Source organism: Pundamilia nyererei, unplaced genomic scaffold (assembly GCF_000239375.1).
Source record: "Pundamilia nyererei isolate P.nyererei 1_Seehausen unplaced genomic scaffold, PunNye1.0 scaffold00005, whole genome shotgun sequence".
Classification (NCBI taxonomy): domain Eukaryota; kingdom Metazoa; phylum Chordata; class Actinopteri; order Cichliformes; family Cichlidae; genus Pundamilia; species Pundamilia nyererei.
In genome coordinates, this window is record NW_005187406.1 from 4,077,486 (window position 1) to 4,094,852 (window position 17,367).

The window sequence follows — 17,367 nt, forward strand, 5'->3', positions numbered from 1 at the left end:
TCCTTATGGGGACCTGATATGTTTAATATGCTGCTGAGAATATAGCCCAGAAGAAGCGGATAGTATAGCTTTTATTTTGGAAAGAGCCATTTCTCTGTAATAAACTCTCTTTTCCAAAGATGAGTGATTTCTCGATCAGATAGATTTATTTATTTTGTTTCAGCAACATTACATTTAAAAACTGTACATTTGAGTTAAAATATATATTTATAATTTTAATAAATGACGAATTAAAAAAGCATGAACATTTTTTTGTATCGAAAAAATATCGAACCGTGACACTAAAGTATCGAACCAAACCGAACCGTGAATTTTGTGTATCGTTGCACCCCTAGTAAAAACGTCATCAAACTTCATCTAAGAGGAAGCGAATGTCTTGGGCTTTGTTTCATAGTTTCTGTTCTAATTGTTTAGCTTTTACTTTGTAACTCTATGATTTGGTTTGACCGCTTCCTTACAACTTCTGTGCAGTATAAGAAGGTAGCGTTTTGGTTCCTCTGTATAAAATATACATGTATACAACCGTATTACAGCAGTATTTTTGGTAGCTCTATAATATGTACAGTGGTAATGTAGCTGGCTACTTCGAAGTATGGAATACAGATAACGAGCAGATCTGCAGAATTAACCAAGCAGTGCAGTGAAATTATGCTGATTTCCTTTGCAACCCTACAATTTTTTGAAAGTAGAATTCCTCTCAGTTTTAGACTTTCTACACTAATTTGACAACACGATGGGGTCTGGGAACTTGGGCCTTTCTTCTCAGGTCCACAAGCTTTAAATTGTTACTGTAAAAGACATTATAGAGTTTTTTATAGAGTAACTGTGACTACATTTAATACTATGGCTGCATAATCACAGCCAACAGCCTATAGACTCAGGCATCAACACTAAGAGCATCATTACCCTGATGCAAGCCGCTGTGTGTCAAAAGATCCAGAACGCTATCATTGTGGTAGCTCCTCGAGAGGGAGGAAGCAGCACGCAGCTATATTTACAATTTGCTGCATACACCATGCAGTGCACTGTAGCTTCACTTGATGTGTCTGCCACAGCCAGCTGACTGTGACTCAACACAACAAGTCAACTCCAACAACAGGGCAGAGTTTCAAATTTAGCCTTAGGTGTTCCTGCGCTCGCTCTCTTGCATGTCACAATGCATCGCCACTTCTTCTTCAGCGTGCACCTGTCTGTGCTTACATCACTGCATTATTACAGCCTGATACAGTGTTTGTGTAACTCTGCCACCTCCTCCACCCACGTACATATCTTCTCCTCCTCCCTGCATCATCAGTGGAAATCTTAATGCACCTCAGTGTGGAGTGTGCAGGACACCTCAAATACACATACGCAGTGTGCAGGCATGGTTTTTCTGTGGGACTTTTGTGTTTGTGTCAGTACTGTAATTACCTTTTGGGTAAAACTACCTAAATGTTACAAGAGACTGAGGCAAAAAAGGATCAACAGAGAGGCTGTGGGGGTCAGACATTCATCCACACTGAGAGGAGGGAAGGGGGGGGGGGGATTTGAGGATGAGATAGCTGCTCCTGCATATTTCACAACCTGTTTTGCAGCCATCTGCTCCCCGACACACTCATATGCACACAAGAATATGAAGCAACACAGCCGGGTCTACCTTCCAGGAACGTGCCGCAAATTAACAGACACCACTCCCGCTTACCTGCTGTAAGTAAACCGAGGTGATGATGGGACCATCGGGATATAGCTAAGCCTACTCACACAAACTCTCATTCACGAGCTTCCATCTTTCATAACAATACCTTTAGCAGATTTCCATGGAAACTACTTGTGACAATTCAGGCAGTGGTCACACCGCCCCAGGATGACCTTTTATGCCCAACAAGAGGCAGCTGCTGTGAACAAACCTGCTGTGGTCTCAGCTAATCACAACTCATACCGATGCGACCTTTGCACACAGTGTTTCCTAGTGAATCGGACATTCTTTTATTCTATTTGAGATCATAATTTAATAACGATGCACACGTAATAAAGTAGAAATAGACCAAAGGAACAGTTTAAACCCTTGAGCGAAACAAGCTGGAGCTGATTTCAGTTTAATAATATAGCAACATCTACACATTCTGATTCTGGATGTCCTAAATGAAGATTTCTAAACTAAGCAAAGATTCAGGGACCAAATAACAGGAATTTCTTGATTGAATCTCTGTGGCCTTTTAATAGAGGCTGGTAAGCCTTAATAGATAATTTTACCTGTACCTTTTTGGTACCAATCTATAGTGACAGCAGTGAGCTGAAGTTACAAGACACAACGCAAGAGAGAGAAATCCAACACATTATTAAAGTTTAACGAATAATTCTGAGTAATCAAAACTGGTCTTTAGCTTCTTTCCTATTGGTTTTGATAGGTCAGTAACTTTTTTGGTCAGTACCGAATAGGTTTGCCAGAACTTGTTACTAAATGGTAAACGGTGTAAAACAAAAAAGGATCGGTATTATCATCTAGTGTTGTCGCAGCTTGCGGTACTAGAATTTCAAACTTGATGCTGAAATACTCAGTGCAGGTTTTGATACCAGCAGGGGAAACTAAGAAAATTAAAAGACTTTTTTATTAAACATCAAGATTAGAAAACTTCATGCCCTGTTTATTTGATGTGCTTACTACGGAGCCCTGCAAGGGACATCTCGCAAAAGTCCATCTTTTTTTTCTTTCTTTCTCCAACGTCCCTTGCAGGGCTTCACTAAATTCAGTAGGCTGATTTGAAAGTCAAAGTAATAGAAATGTTGCACAGAGCTATTTAAAACTATTTTTCTTACTGCCATTGTTTGTATTGACAATATATAGGCATACAGGGAATGATATATGACCTCTCCTCAAGGTCAATTAAGGTCAAACCTTCATTAAAATGTCTTTTATCTTTAAAATTCTGCTTAAAATCCAGCTGCCTTTGTTTGTATTGGCAAAATGTAGGAAAAGATCTGGTATATGGGGATTCTTAACATCACATTATAGTTTACAGCTAAGATCAGGTCACATTTGACCTCTGACCTCACTTTTACATTTCACATCTACCTTTCTTTCAAGTCGACCCCAAAATGTGTTCTATCTTTAAATAAAGTATGAAGAGAAAGAGAATGAGCTGCCTAGTTAGAAATATACTGTTGATATATTATATCAAGCTCAAGTTATTCATGTTGTCACAGTCCGGGGTCGTATGACCCAGCGCTTTGTGTTTTCTTGTATTTTGATATTCATTGTTTATAGTTAGTACTTTTAGATCCTGGGTTCCTTAGTTGTAGTTATTCATTGTTTAGCAGGTCTCCTTTGGGTCATCTTCCCATGTGTTACAGTTCCCCTTGTGGTTTATTGTGTCTTATCTGTCATGTTTCTGGTCTGCCTGGTTAATGCTGTCATGCCTGTGTCTTGTCATGTTTTCCTGTTTATTTTGAAAGTCCAGTTTCCATGTCTTTGTGTTTTAGTTTACATTTCCTGTGCATCATTATGTTCATCCTAGTCAGCTGTGTCTCCACTTCCCCTGATCACCTCATGTGTGTATTTAAGTCATGTGTCTCTTACTGTTCATTGTCGGGACGTCTGCCAATTTCCCTGATATCATCTAGTCCCAGTCACAGTCTGAGTCATACTCATAGTTTTACCTTTTGTTATCATAGTCAGTTATAGTTTCTCATAGTTATTCTTGGTGTTTCATAGTTTCATGTCTTCAGCTGAAATAAAGGCTCGCCTTCTGTTTGCAAACCAGCTCCTTCCTCCAGTGTCTGCTTTCGGGTCCGCTCTAACAAACACACCGGCACACCTCGCCGTGACACATGTCCAGTTATTTACAAATCAGTACCTATTATCCGTGACCTACTCCTACATAATGCTGGTGTCATCAAAGTAAGCATCTGTCACGCTACGCTTATCTGAGTTTAGCTGCACTAAACCAAGAAAACAAAAGATTGCTGAGATCTCAAAGTCAAAGTAGAGCTGCTTGTAGATTCTTGGCCGGTTTTACTAACTTCATGACTCCACTTACCAGCTGATCACTTTCATTCAGAGTGAAATATCGAACAAAGTGTTTACAGTCTTGTTTGAATCAAAGATGATGAATGACTAGCGAGTGTGGTAGCGACTTTTCGTCCAGAGCCACCGACAGCTCAATTTTACTTACTTAAACTTCTATGTTAACGTTTGTTTACTATAGTGATGTCGAGAAGTTTCCTCCAGTACCACCTTGAGGTTTGTATTTCAATCAAACAGTAAACTAAATAATATAAATACTGCGTTTATCGAATCTACGTATGTTAGCATGCTGACAATAAGAGTTAGCTTAAAGCACAGCTATGCTAAAGTATACTTCTATGCCCATTACAACATTTATGTTCTCAGTTTGTAACACTTTCTTCTAAAAATGTCACCATGCTTTCAAATGACAAAATGGCTTTGGTGCTGAGAAAAAATATTATTGTAACTAAAAGAAAAGAGCATCATAAGCATATACTGAGAGAATTACACCACGTCTGTCTGGAAAACACTAAAGGAAACTCTGGAATTCTTATGTGGAAACATCTTTTTCCCTTCTCTCCCTCTTGCCACCTGAGTTTCCCTGCTAATTAAATTTTACACCAAAGCCTTCCTTTCTTGTGGTGTTGGTGGTGCAGCAGCAGCGGTGCGGTGCTGTGAACAGTGGATGGATCACGAGCGGTGTGGAAGAGCTGTGAAAGACAAAGGCACGACAGAGAAAACAGGTAACAGCATGTCCAGCGGACTGAGAGCTGATGGGAGAGAGGCAGGGGGGCGGGGACGCAAGATGGGGCCCTACCTCCCGTGATCATTGAACTTATTAACCCTAGCCACCGTTAATGGGTGGTCGTGGTCGGTGGCGGTGTGGGGTTTTAAAAAGGGACACACAGAACATGCTGGAAACTCTGTACCTTTCAGTGTGCCGTCAGAGAGGGCCCAACTCACCCCCGGAACCAATAAATCTAGAGGAATGAGAGCGTGTTAGTCAGGCAGAGGCCGAAGAAAGCGAGAAAGGAAAGATGGCTGAAAGTTAGAGACAGAAGAGAGTCAAAGAGATAGAAAGAGGGAAAGAGGGATGGAGTAAGGCTTAGAAGGTAGCGATGAAAGGTTAAGCTGGTTTGTGTGCCTATGGTTATTTTCGTCTTTCCAGAGATTCTGAGTCCAGTTCTTTGGATGAAAAACGTTCACATGTAACAAACCAAAGGTTTCAAAAACACCCGCTTTACAAATTGTCGAGTTACAACTGCAACTGTTATGAGCAACTTTTCATTTTCGTATTGCCGTTTTACTAAGGAATCAACTGCCCTTTAGCCACCCTAAAGACCAAAACAAAAAAGCATCCTGGCAAAAAATACTGAGCCAGAAATTAAGAAGAGAACCGTTTCAATGAAAAAAAATCAGAGAAGGAGAAAAAAAAACAGGGAAAGAAACTCAGAGATGTAGAAGAAGACGAGTTAAAAGGGCCTCTTGACATATACTGTGTGTACACGTAGACTGTGTGTGACAGGGTCGGGGGTGAGTTTCTTGATTGGATGAGATAGCCTTGGCGGACACCTCCTGTAAAAGCAAGATCAATTTCCATCTGTATTTCTCAAGAGCTCGACGGAAACATTCCGGTTATCAAATAAAATTATATATATATAAAAGAAATGAAAAGGTTTGGGTTTTTGCCTTTTGGCTTTAAAAAAAAAAGTGTCCACTGCTCCTTGTACAAAATATAGACATATATATAAAAAAGTGCCTTTGGAATAGGTTCGGCAAAATACTGTACAGGCATGAGTATAGGCCTCAAATTCCCAAGAAGGGTAATGCTAGCAGAAGCTAGCACTGTTTTGTGGGGTGTAGGAGGCAGTGGAAAGTATTAAAATAGGTAAAAAGAAAAAAAAAAAGCAGTTTGTCATCAACTCCTATACAGCCGGAGGTGAGGGTGGGACAGGCGTGAAATTAGCTCTAACTCCTTCGCAAATCTCACAAGCTACAGGTGAAACTCTTCCTCCTTTTCTTCCAGATTTTGGTCTATCCCTGCTCCTCCGGCTGTACTAAACCGCATGCAGAAGAGAGGAAGGGAGGGGGGGTCATCTCCTTTTCGGGCCACGGTGATGAAATCATTGACTCCCCCTCCCTCTAGCTCTGTATACCCACCACCATGCAAGCCCCATCTGTCAGCACTCACTGGGCATGCTCCAAGGGGCCATCCCAAGCACGGTGTCTACGGTAGACCAGGCAAGTTAAGGGAGGAGGGAAAGGGTGGCGGCTAACTCCAGCGGTCATCAGTCCTAATTCTGCGAGCCTGCCGATTGTGGGAGCTTTTCTTAACATCCAGCTTGATTAATTATTGCTGGGGTCGAAGAAAAGCCTCCACAGCCTGCAGCAGACTCAACAGAGCCAGAGCAGGTGACCAGCAGACTGGGTTAAGAATTCTTTCCATTTTACTCACGGTAAAAGGGAAAGAGGATGGTCGAAGGAAAGGGAGTTCTACCGCAGAGTAGCAACTATATTTGATACTAGCTCACTAATTGCGTTTTTCCGTATTCGGCCAAATCAAATTAAAAAGCAAAAAGGAAAAAAAAAGGCTCAAGCTCGAATCAAGCAGGACTCAGAAAGATGTGGAAAGACTACCGACCAGCCAGCTCCTTCTCCTTACTCCGTCTCTTTTTCTCCATGCGTTTCAGTCTCTTCTCCTCCCTGCGTTTGGCCTCCTCGGCCTCCTGGTGGCGCCGGCATTTATGGAAGTTCTCCACCACCACGCCTACAAACATGTTGAGCACGAAGAAGGCGACGATCAGGAGGAAGGAGATGAAGTAGAGCAACATCCATGGGTTGTAGTTCATTATGGGCTGAAAAACAACAGAAAAATCAGGAAGGACGTTAATTCAGGCTGGCTGCAAACCCGGGTCAGACACAATCAGGTTAGATCAGCTGATGTTGATGCCCGCCCACGTCAGCTGATGGCCCAGGTAATGTCCTTCCACATATCGAACTAGCAAAGCTGCTTTACCTTACTCACAAGTGCTTTGTAGCTGCAACCTGCTTTGCAACCTCCTCCTTTCATACTGTATCTGACGTCTTCAGTGTCTTATTCTATTGTCATTGCTGCCTGCTCTGTTCTGTGCAGGGCTCTTGCTGCAGACAGAAACATCAATCTTCTTTTAGCTCTATGTGGAGGATTTTTTTTTTACATTAAGAAGTCTTCATCACTCATTCTAAGTAATGACTGCCTGCTAGGTACGGCTGTATTAGACGAAATCCAGAAATTATATTGAACAGCCAAGGGACTTGCCAACATTTTGTGTGCGTAATTTAACATTCACCTGTTGGTCAACTCCCACAGCATCAAGCCCATCGTACATAATGTCGACCCATCCATCTTTTGACGCCAGCACAAAGAGAGACATCAAGGCCTGAGAAAGGATGACAGGGTTGAAACGTAAACACGGACTAAAGTTAAAAATCGTTGAAAAACGTGATCAGCATCATCAGTTTTTTTTATTCATGTGTCTGTCCATCAGGAATCTTGACATTTCGAATGTCTTACTTGTCCTAGGTTGTCAAAGTTGTACTTGTGTCTGACCCACTTATAGCTGGCTTGCAAGCAGTCTGACTTATTGGTGATGTTCCTTACATCCTCTCCTTGACAAATGAAGAATTTTCCCTTGAAAAGCTGAGGAGAAAACACACACACACATACATTTGAACCACCACAAAAACACTGTTAAGTTTGTATGGCTTATAGGTGACCCTGCTGTGATTGGACTCCAGGTTTTGAAAGCTTTAGTTCAACCCTGAGAGTATGTGTTTCATATTACACGATTTAGGGTGATATGGGACTTTGCAAAGTGTGTATGCTCTTTACTGAAGCTATAAAAAGCTCCAAAAGCACATCGACACTGAGCGACAACATATGGATCGGTAGCGTTGGGAACACTGGAGGTTGAATTCTGCACTTCATGAGTGAATATTCCAACTGCTGCCTCATGGTGTCATAACAGCCATTAACCCTTTATGACCTTACTTTACTTGGACAGATGGTTAAAGGACATTAATGTCCTGATGGCAGACAAACAGGAGTTGGAACTACACCAAGGCCACAGAGCTTGTTGGTATGGATTGATCCTTGGGCTGTTAGCCATGAAAACTCATTGCGGCCACATAAGCATACATAAGCGTCCAGGCCTATGAGTTATAAGTCGGACAGTGCATAAAAAAATAGCTGTTTTTCTGATAGCCCTTCCAGATGTACATACACCCAAGGTGGTTCGGGAGAGGGTGGAGACCTGCGCGAGAATTCAATCACATGTCAAATTGCTCAAGCAGGCTTACAGAGTCTTCTCATTAGGTCTGTGTGTATACTCTCCATTTCCCCCTCCCCTCTCACCTGTACTCCCAGGATGCCAAAGATAATGAAGAAGGCACAGCAGATGACCACGATGTTGCCGATGGGCTTCAGGGACGACATCAGGGTCTCTACCACCAGCTTCAGGCCCGGGGCTCTGCTGATCACGCTGGAACATGGCACACAATGAGGCATTAGTGCACTATGTGTGTGTGGGGGTTTGTGCAGGACACTCTTAGGTCAGTTACTGTGCAGCTCACACCAGATGGAGAATGGATGCCTGCAGCGATCCAACCCGCAACCTCATCATGCCCCTACCCCCCAGGCCTTCACTTCAGGCACTTTTAGACACGCACGCAGCCCCTCCCTCCATCGCAGTTTGTTTATTTGCTGTGTCTCTCATTTGCTCCCTCTTTTCTTTTCTTTAAAAACACATCTCTTTGCTTATTGCAGTCAAAGAAACAGAGTCTTCTAATTAAGCCACTGGACTGATGAGGATGGTTCATTAGCACCAGCAGGGCACCTGGCACTGCACTGCACTGCACAGCAGCTGTGCTTCTCTGACAGGGAGAAACTCAATACACAGATACTACACGGAACCTAACGGGTAACGCGCTCGCCTGCACGGGCTTTCTCTTCAAGCAAGCACTAAACATATGAGGTGATCAGGTGATTAAAAAACAAACTGCCACACAGTTTCTCAGCAGCCAAAGCCGCTGAGGCGATAATCTTCTCTGCCACTGTCTATTTGTCTTTGTCTACACTGTATGTTTTTCTCCAGGCTGACAATTGAGTGATAGAACAGTCGATAGCACATTAAGAGAAGACATGAGATAATAAGGAGCCAAGACTGACCAAGGTCGCAGTGATCAATAGCCCTGATCAGAGAATTACAAGTCAGTGGCTGCCCTTTTTTTTCCTGCCTGCACTTCACTGCTTTTTGCTATTTTAACTATTTGTTTATTGAATGTTTCAACCATTTGTGTGTGTATGTGCCATTTGGTCTAAAGTTAGGGAAGACAGGTGTAGCTATTAGATGTGGTATAAGGCTTAACCTCAGCTACTTCACTAAACTGAACTTCTCCATTCGTTTTCTATTATCAGCGCCTCTTGGAGTATATTTCTAACCTGACAAAATAAGAAGGCATGCTTTGTATTAAAGACTACCCAGCAGGCTTGTGCTTCATTTTCACCGAGTTAAACAGTATATCTGTGAGTTACAACTATAAAGATTATGGCTATAGCATGCTAAAGAAACTTGTTTGCATTAGCACCTTTGTGCTCCACACTGTAGTCTAAACATGGCTGCGTCTGGATGCAAATAAACAAACATGGCAACAACCAAATGTTGAAGCTTCAACATGTGAGTACAGAAACCAATCGATGTCACAGCCTCAAAACATGTCAGAGGAGATTGCTTTAATCAGCGTAGACATATTTATTGCCAGTATTCACAGCAGATTCTTTCTTTAGGCAAACAGGAAATGGGACGTGTTGTCTAAAAAAGGTTAATCTAGCAGAGCGAGGGATCTCAAATCTGAGAATCTCTTTAAGAATCTCTTTGCAATGTTTGAATTTTTACATGTTATTGGCTATAACTTTGCATCTAGGGCAAAAATTTGAAATTGATTTATTTGTCTTTGGTGTCTTTCTGGTGTAAATAGACACTGTTGTTAAAAGTGAAAAACCTTGTGGTGGCTGGTAGTGCTCCCTCACATTGTGGTTTCCACTCACCATCTTCAAAAGAACACCCCAGGTCCTGTTCACATTTGGTCTTAATATTTAGTGGTTCAGTCTCTGTGAGAGTCCAAAATACTGTAATGTGCTCAGGACCAAAGTGGCTCCAATGTGTTTGACTCACTGCCATAATAGGCTGAGGCTCCACATCTGGCCTATAGAGGGCACTAGTACTCAAGGAGTGCAACTGTGAATGTCTCCAGGGAGTCATTCTCCTGTTCTTTGACAGCATGTTTGCATTCAGTCCCTTGGCAATGACACTGATCAAAGTCCAGTTTCAGTCTGTAGTCATTTCTGGTAAAAAAAAAAAAAAAAAGACCAAATGACGTCCAGGTTTTACTCATATTTCTTTTCATGGTGGATTTTAAAGCATTTGATTAAACTTATTCCATTTACCTACTTAAATTTACCAAGTGACTTTATTAACTTTTTACTACAGTTTTACTAAACTGAATAGGACACAGAGCAATGCTTGGTTTCCACCAGAAAAGTTGTTAAGAGTCATTGCTTTCAGGAGTTAACAGACTAGCATCCACCCAACAATACTGCATGCTGTGTGGCAGCTGTGTGTCATGTAGCTTCAGCTCTAACTGCGCAGTGCTTTAGACACACTGCTGCTGCTGGTGCCAGGAGAGAGATGGACTGTGGGGAAACAGTTTAGCCCTCAGTATTTAGTAAATATTAGACGTTCAGCCGAAGAAAAGACGTTAAGTTACTTGCATAATATTAGCTTAGTTCTTTTCAACTTTTTAAAACTTAACTAAGTGTAAATAACACTTCCAAGCACCATCCAACCATTTTCTTCCAATAATCTAATTCAGGGTCACGAGGCAGGGCTGGAACCTATCCCACCTGTCATAGGCAGAGAGTAAGGTGCACCCTTCAAGTAGAAGAAAAGTCCATTTACCATGGAAGGACAGACAACTCATAACGTTCAGATCTCTGAAAAGACACGTCTATTTTGAAATACACATAACCGACCTATTCAAGTGGTTGTGTGTTGAGTAGCCTGAATAATTGAACATTTTTGACCAGTTTGCTGTAGTTCCCGCACACTGCTGAGTCGCATATGAACACCTCAGACGAGCCTCTGTACCTTTTCACGTCCTTTCAAACCAAACTCTAACAAGTACGCTGAAGTGAAAAGGCTTATTAAGGAGAGGAACCATGGAGAGACGAGGCTCTCACTCTAAGTCAATACACTCTGATGATGCGGTACATGAAGGACACGCTGCAGTGGGCTTCTCTCCGTTATGTCTATTTGCATATGGCACAAAAAGGAGGATGAGGGGAAGCTGAATGGAGAGAGCAGAAGGAGAGAAAGAAGTTGGCTTTGTCTGATCTACCTTCTGCATAATTTCATGGCGGTGTCCTTGTTTTGCACCGCACAAAGAAGCAATGAGGAGCGTGCCACGATCCTCACCACCTGCACACATGCACCACCCATCTCTCTCTCTCCCACTTCCTCTTCTTCCACCACCAGCTTATTCCTCACACGGAGTAAAGGGAACAACAAGTAGGGCAATAAGTGGCAGCCGTACTCCCACAGTGCAAACACTGGGTGTAATTAAGCGACGCCGAGAGATAGAAATAGGGAACAGAGGGAGGAGAGGAGGGCTGATGAGTTGCAGGAATACAGAGGGAATAAAAAATGAGGCAGCTCTTCTTTTCTTGCTTTTTTTCTCACTTTTTTTTTGGTCAGAACTTTGCCTGTCACTCCACCTAGCTCTGTGAATTTTCTTCTCCTTTTCAGCCCCCAGCTGGCGTTCCTCATCATCGCTTCAGCCCAATCTCTCATTGTGCTTACGGAAATGCAAAAGAAAGACAGTGACATGTCACATCGCAGGGTTAGGCACTTGTAATTATATGTTATAAGTCAATTAGGCCACCAGCATTGAGGTAATTACATCATCATCAACTGACGGATGTGCTCAAAAGGCTGATCCGATCGAGGTCAACCGCAGCAGGGGATTCATCGATAAAAGCAACCTGCTGGCTCTCTCTGACCTCGACACTCCGGTCTGCCTGCGATGGAGCTCGGTGGCAGCTATAACTAATGATGAACGTGGAGAGGATTTTGGGGTAGGGGTTTCTAGGTTGCACCTTAATTGTCGATGAGCTGTAGGTGCTGTGGGGTGACATAAAAGTGCCACTCGATGACATGGGGGGTGTTAACTCCCGGGACCTCCCCGAGGACTGCCCTCAGCTCAGGTAGTGGGCTTGATGAATGACTGCAGAGGTGTGTGCGTGCTCCCTGTTAAACAAAGCCGATGCATCATTCTGTCACATGCACAGATGCGCACAACACACACGCGCGTGCAATGAATGCTATCATTAATATCTCTAATGAGGAGGAAACAGCAACAGACTCCTGCGTAACGCCTGTTGCAGTAAAACTCATCCAACGTACTAGTTTAGAGCAACCGCTTCACCTTATTGCACTTAAGATGTGCATATTGTAACTAAGTATTGTAGCCTTAAAACTTGGTCGTCTAAGTTGCTACAGCTTTTTAGGCCCTGAGGACATGAATGATTGTTGATTGAGTTTTCTTCTCATATCGGCGTCGGCAGCTCTGATGCTGCCTGCGTGAACCCCCATGTGCCACTGCGGTGCCGGAGGGGAAAACACAGACGAGTTCATATTTAATTAAAATACCCAGTGAGTGTGAGTTTGCCACAGTTGAATTGGAGTGATAACAAGCTGATATTGAAGGAAATTCTGTAGCTTTATGAAGCCATGCCTGTTTTCTGGTGTGTTTGGGGAATTTGGGGGACTAACTGATTTAATGTTACAGTTTGGAAGTTTTACACATACATTATTCTGGTTGAGCGGTTGCTGTAATTTTTTATTTAACAAACTGGCAAAATGGTAATGACATGTTCTAGTAAATATTTTTAAAAGGGCCCTGTTGTGCTCATTTCCTGCTTCATAATTTTATTCTTGGACTCGACTAAAGTAGCTTTGCATTGAGTCATGATTGGAAAACAATCATTTGTCTCATACCGGGGCTTGGCGCAGCTATTCAGTTGATTTTCTGTTGGAACCAAGTCATTTTAGCTCCTTTCCCCTTCCCTTTAAGCCAGTTTTCTTCTGATTGGCTGCCCCTTGTAAACAGAAGGTTTGAACAGCTGGTGGGTTGGGCTTCTGCACTTAAAACAGTCTTAATACAGGAACAAATAAGGAAAAAAACTCTGGAACTGAGCAGCAACCTCCATGTGACTAAGAAGAAATTGGTGGTTGCCCGTGAGATTGATTATTTTCATTTATTTATTCATATTGTTGTTGGTGACCAAATGCAAGTAGTTGTGGCTACCAGACCTAAGTGGTGACCTTGAGCTTGAGGATGCAACACCTACAGGTGGCAACAACTTTCAATCACAAGGTGATTGTTCTTGTTTCTCGCGTTGGAGGCAACCTGTTTCCAAATATTTAGGATCCTAACCCAACTGACACATCACTGTCATCCCGATTGATTCAGTCTGAATCATTCTGCCCCTATGAGCTGAACTAGGGGACACAACTTATCTGGTTACTGACTCTTTGTATTCTTGTTGTATTCAGAGACATGTTGAAGCAGCAAGCATGCCAACCATTCTGCAGTTAAACCGCTGACCTTCAACAACTACCTCAGTACTTCTAGAGGACTTTCTGAATTTCAGTTTCAAATCTGTGAGGTTCATGTGAATTTTAGACATCAATAGATTTGGATTTTCACTGATATATCATGGTTAATCACTGTATCCACAAACTGATTCGATGTAGTTGCCAAATTGACGCCACTGCCCAACCATTCTATTGCTTACTGATAGCAAATTGACTCTTGCTGTTTTATTGTGGTTTTGACACATCAAAGTCACTTTGAACATAGCAGCTGACAGCACGTGGGCACAGTCCTGATGACCATCTTTGAAGCAACCCATTTTAAAAGCAACGCTATGCAAGATCATAAGTAGTAATAGTTTTTTGTTGCACTATGGTACCCAACCACTGTTTTCTCTAGTGTCATTACAGCCTAAGTAAGGACTCAGCAGTTACTTTGGCTGAAAGTTAAAATCTGATATTAAGAATCTTACTAGCCATTCATACATTTCTTGTGCTTATTCTGTTCTCCTAATATGTAATTTCAAGAAGTCACCTTGAAATCTCACATTAATCTGATGGCAAGTCAATGCACCAAAACTCTGTTCTTAAACTAACTAGACTAATTGCTCTGTGTTGTAAATGACAATAAAGTATCTATTGTATTCTATTCCATTCTCAGACAAATAACACTAAATTGTGTATAAAGTATGCTTCAGTTAGCCTTCAGTTCTTAGTCATCTTAGAGTTTTCAGTGCATCGTCTTCCCCTGTGTTTAGTCAGCCTTGTCTTCATGTTTGTTTATCTCTTGTCTCCATTGTTGCTGTCCCCGTATCTGTTTCTCTGTAGACTTTTTTTTCAGTTTTTCTGTAATTATGTCCTCAGTCTCCCTCTGCTCGTGGTCACGTCGTCAGCTCATACTGTGTGTTTTTTTTTTAATTTTCTGCGAGTTCCTTTTTTTTTTAGTAGTTTACATGTTTTCTAGTTTCCGGTTCCTAGTACCTAATTTTGTTTTTTGTATTTCCTTTGAGCCTCTAGATTTGGCTTTTTAGTTAATTATCTCTGTCTCCAATGGCTGCACCTGGGTCCTGCCCAACCTAAATAACCCAGCTTCTGCACTATGTAGCAGCTATCAGTGGTCCTGCATCTTATGCGATTTGTTTTTTTTTTGCTTAAATAGAGAGGAAAAGTTAGCTAGTTAGCTTGTTTAGTAAACACGTGAGGGAGTATGATTTGACAACTAATGTTGATGTCCATACAACGTCCTGTTAAAGTTTGAAATGATCTGTGCCAACACAGCTACAGGCATCACTGCTCTGCGTCTGCATCTTCCCAATGAGGCTGGATTAAGCTTTTAGCACTTCAGTATTAGTTTTAGTAGTAGCTAGCTTCAAGAAGCACAATTTTTTGCTGATAACTGTTTCGCTTCTGAAGTCAGTGTTGTCATCTTCCAAGCAACAGTTTTAAGTACAGAGTACACTATAATCAGACTATACCGTATAAACCAGAGCAGCAAACTTATAGCTTAATATAGCCTTTAAAGCTGCGCTCCTTCTTATGGATTAAAAGTTAATAACTTAAAAATTATTTTTGGTATTTCTTTCCTTTAATTCATCTGCAGCCTCAGCAGAGAAGAGAACCAAGCTCCACAGCTCAGCTCTTTCTTATTCTCTTCTTCTCTTCCTGTCTTTTCTCTCTCCTTTGCTTTCTGCCTCTCTTTGTATGGAGTCTAGATCTGCCCATCGTTCCCTGCCATTCTGCATCTCCGTCAAACTGGTGACATCATGCCTGAAGGAAATTGTTGCCCTTTGCTCCTAAAAATATTCCCCCCAGACTCAAAATGGGTCCAATTTCCTCTTGTAATTGTTTCATATTTTTTTCTAATCTGACTTTAAAACCATTGCTAGCCCTGTTAATACAAACTCAGCTGTCATCTGAGGATTAAATAAAGCAGGGCGTATAACAGGAAGACTTAAAGAGGATTCAGCGGCATTTAGAAACAGGTGAATCTCTTCAAGCATTTAGTTTGTCACAGTTGCACCAAATTTAATTAGGAAGCCACTCATTTGACAGCAAGCTTATACTTTTAATGTCACATTACCATTTCAGTAAGACAGCACCAGGGCTGAAGAAAGACTGATTTTTTTGCATTGAGGGATTTCATTAGTTACAAATTCATCCCACAGTGTGACTGCAAGCCCAAACATATATCCATAATGAATTATCCACAGGAAGATCACGGGCTTTCTAAAAGGGCACTCACAGTGATTCCCCTGCCAAAGCCAGTGCCAATGCAAATGCCAGTGTCAGCACCAATGGCAATGTCAATGCAAAAGCCAATTCCTTGTTTAGATTCTTCTTTTTCCTTTTTTTTTTTCCAGAGAATAATTATGGATCCACACCAAATTCCACTCGGTCCTTCATCTGCCCATGCTTCACTTCACCAACAAGATCAGTGCAATTCAGCTCAGTAGTTTTGCTGACAAGATTGCACTTTGCAAGAAGTTGCTTATGAATCCTCTAAGGTCTAAGGCAGGGGTGGGGAACTCCAGGCAACTTCATGACATGTTGAGCAGTAATTTTTGGCCATTTGGATGAAGGACACATCTAAAACCTGCAGGACACCGGTCCTTGAGGCCTGGAGTTCCCCCACCCCTTGTCTAAGCTGTCATTGGTGATAACTCATACAAACAGAAAAAACCCAACACAAATATAAATGGAACACTTTTTAGTGCGTGTCAGTAAGAATGGTTACGTCGAGTAGACTTGAGAGAACAATTTAATAAAAACAAAAGTTGCAAATTCTGGCTAGGATTGGCGTCATCGCCAATAATTTAGACCTCAGAGGGTTAATGAGATATCTATTTAAGCCTTTTTTTAGCAGCATCCGTAACCGTTAAACAGAACATGCACAAACCAGTAACTAGTAAAGATTAGAAGTTAATTACTTGTTACAATAGTTTAAAAGGGACTATATTTATGCCTCAATTTCTCATTCAACCCACACAATCCTCAGTTTGCATTAAAACAGTCTTTGCTGTTGTAGAAGGTTTTACAGTGACTGATAACAGACACTTAACTGTTGTTATGTACTAGTAAACACTGCTAACACAGATACGATGTGGACATTAGGTTAATCCAGTTTTGAGCATAGTTTCTTTTAAAAAGAACAGCATTGTAGCTACTACACTACTGATGCCTACATGTAGGAACATGAAGAAAACACTACAAACAAACCCCAAACCAAGTAACTTCTGAAGGCTGTAATGTGACAGAAAAGTGATGAAAAAAACAGAACCTGGCCAACTAACTGGAAATTCACCCGGTTTAATTAAACCCAAACATTACAGAACGAAGTCAAAGACGAAAGTAGCGCTTTGAACGCAGGAGAGCAAAAGTAGTCTCGTCAAAACATTTCACTTTCATGTCAAAGGTGAAAGTTAAAAAAGCAAAAGGATGGGGGAAAGAGATCAGTGCTGTTCAGCGGGTAAATTTGGCAGGATGAAAATGAATATTTGATTTTTGTGCTCTTCCCGAGAATGGTGATAAATATTCAAAAGAGGGCAAAGCCTGGAGAGCTCCCCTTCACGAGATGAGACATCCAAGAGGCTGCATGTGTACAAGCACGCACACACACACACACACACACACACACACACACACACACACACACACACACACACACACACACACACACACACACACACACACACA

At 41.8% G+C, this 17,367-nt stretch overlaps 1 protein-coding gene across 8 annotated transcripts in view; it reads right to left on the reverse strand.

The window, feature by feature from the left end:
- Positions 1-17,367, reverse strand: part of cacna1g (calcium channel, voltage-dependent, T type, alpha 1G subunit) — a 317,809-nt gene that overhangs the window by 46,556 nt on the left and 253,886 nt on the right. For 5 of the 8 annotated variants that reach the window (XM_005721842.2, XM_005721840.2, XM_005721843.2 and 2 more), the window contains 5 exons: positions 8,379-8,505; positions 7,539-7,664; positions 7,315-7,404; positions 6,648-6,840; positions 4,915-4,965 (listed from right to left, as the gene is read on the reverse strand). In XM_005721842.2, coding sequence (XP_005721899.1) covers positions 4,915-4,965; positions 6,648-6,840; positions 7,315-7,404; positions 7,539-7,664; positions 8,379-8,505 — 587 coding nt within the window. Of the gene's footprint in view, positions 1-4,914; positions 4,966-6,626; positions 6,841-7,314; positions 7,405-7,538; positions 7,665-8,378; positions 8,506-17,367 lie in introns of all 8 variants that reach the window. The other 3 variants (XM_013913571.1, XM_013913561.1, XM_005721841.2) reach the window with 2 other exon arrangements.